At 60.2% G+C, this 1,881-nt stretch overlaps 1 protein-coding gene across 1 annotated transcript; it reads right to left on the reverse strand.

Moving 5' to 3' along the window:
- Positions 1-982: 982 nt before the first annotated feature.
- Positions 983-1,492, reverse strand: LOC105188867 (uncharacterized). The gene has a single exon (XM_011150549.2). The coding sequence runs from the start codon at positions 1,490-1,492 to the stop codon at positions 983-985; it is 510 nt and encodes a 169-aa protein (XP_011148851.2).
- Between the last annotated feature and the right edge of the window lie 389 nt (positions 1,493-1,881).

Below are 1,881 nucleotides of genomic sequence, written 5' to 3' on the forward strand. Positions count from 1 at the left end.
CCTAGCCGCCGGGCACTCCCACCTCCGTAGAGGAATGGGGAGGGGTCCTAGCGACCCCTTCCTGCATGTCCGTCCGTTCGACGGACCTTGCAGACGGGGAGAGGTGTTTTACCCAGTGATGACAACATCACTGACATCCTCTCCCCCCTTAATATCATCCGATTCCCACGTGAGGAGTCGGAGGACTACGGTTGGGGGGTCGGGGCCGAAGTCCCGCCCTCCTCCCAGTTCTTCCATCCGTAGGTGTCACCGTGGGGGTGGCGGGTAACGACGCGGCAGTCGTCGTCACGACCTCACTTCCCGCGGTTCTCTGTCTCCTTATACTTGCCCTGTAGAGGGCATCACGCCTCCTCGGGGCCCTTCCCCTGATCAGCGTCGGAGGAAGGGCAGGAGGGGGAGGGAGGAGGTGGTGGTGGACCCACCATCCTCCTAAGTGCGTCCTCCTCCGAAGAGTCCGCATCCCCCTCCCTGCTCCTGCTCCTCCCTCCTCTCCACTGACGGTGTCTCTCCCTTCTCCATCTTTTCCTTCCCCTGCCTTCTGCCCTACGTTGCACTTCATCTGCCTCCTCCTTCTGCGTCATGACTGAGTCGCAGAAGGAGGAGAATGCGTCTCACTTCTTCTCGCTTTCCAGTATTACCTCGATGTTCACTGGGAGCGAGAGGTCGCGGCCTACTGCCCGGACCATGACTCCGCGCTCAACGCTCCAGGCGGGGCAGTCCTAGAGCGTGTGTTGCGCGGAGTCATGGTCATGTCCGCAATGGTGGCAGGGTGTCGTGCGCTCCTTATCTATTCGGCACAGGTACTCACCGAAGCAACCATGCTCGGTGAGTACCTGTGCCATCCTGAATGTCAGGGTCCTATGGGCCCTTCCTACCCATTCTTGTAGGAAGGGCCGGACGGCCTCGATGGTCCTCCTCCCGTATCTGGCGTTGGCCAGGAATTTCCGTTATCTTTGGAGGAGGACCTGTCGAGCCTGGTGCTTCATATTCCTGAGAGCCCTGGCGAGCGGTTCACCTGCCCCTCTGTGCGTAGGAGCTCACGCTTCCCGTCGTACGTGTTGCGATACGACAGGGCCATGAGCTCCATAGGGGGCATGCTCGCCAGGATCGTCGCCGCTACGCCAGACACGCTGCGGTAGCACCTTGTTATCCTGACCGCCAGCACCCTCTGCACTTTGCGCAATTGCGCTTGAATCGGGCGACTGGCGGCCAGGGCTTCCGCCCATACTGGCGCTCCGTAGAGCGCCACAGAATTCAAAATTCTTGCGTAGAGGCGACGAGCCTTCCTGTCTGGTTCCCCGACATTGGGCATTAGTCCGCCTAGTCTGGCGGACACTACCCTTAGTCGGGGGATCAGCCTATTAATATGCTCTCTGAAGCACCAGGTGCCGTCCATTATGAGGCCCAGATATCTCATCTGGGCCTCTAATGGGACCCTGATCGTGCCTATCCGGGCGTGGGATGGCTTCCTTCCCTTGGCATGAAAGAACATGGCCTCTGTTTTCCTTTCAGCCACCACCAAGCCCAGGTTGCGGATGGCGCGCACGACTCCTGCCACCGCTAGGTTAGCCGTATGTACGGCATCCTCCCAGTCTTTCCCCCCGGCCAAGACGAGAGTATCGTCGGCGTAGCACACAATGCTACAGCCGGGGGGAGGGTTGTCCGGAGGACTGAGTCATAGCCGAGGTTCCACAGTAATGGGCCTAACACCGAGCCCTGTGGAACCCCGCAACTCATTCCCCTCTCGCGTACCCCGCCGTCCATTCAGGTGAGACGCCGACCCCGGAAGTAATCCTCAACGACGGCCGTGAGGTAGGGTGGGAAGCGGAAATAATCCCGCATCGCCTGCACCACTCTACCCCAGGGTAGGGTGTTGAATGC

This window comes from Harpegnathos saltator, unplaced genomic scaffold (genome assembly GCF_003227715.2).
Source record: "Harpegnathos saltator strain DR-91 unplaced genomic scaffold, Hsal_v8.6 scaffold444, whole genome shotgun sequence".
Lineage (NCBI taxonomy): Eukaryota > Metazoa > Arthropoda > Insecta > Hymenoptera > Formicidae > Harpegnathos > Harpegnathos saltator.

Bases quoted from the DNA above. Each gene is read 5' to 3' on its own strand.
- LOC105188867 (XM_011150549.2), bottom strand. From the start codon at position 1,492: ATGTTCTTTCATGCCAAGGGAAGGAAGCCATCCCACGCCCGGATAGGC.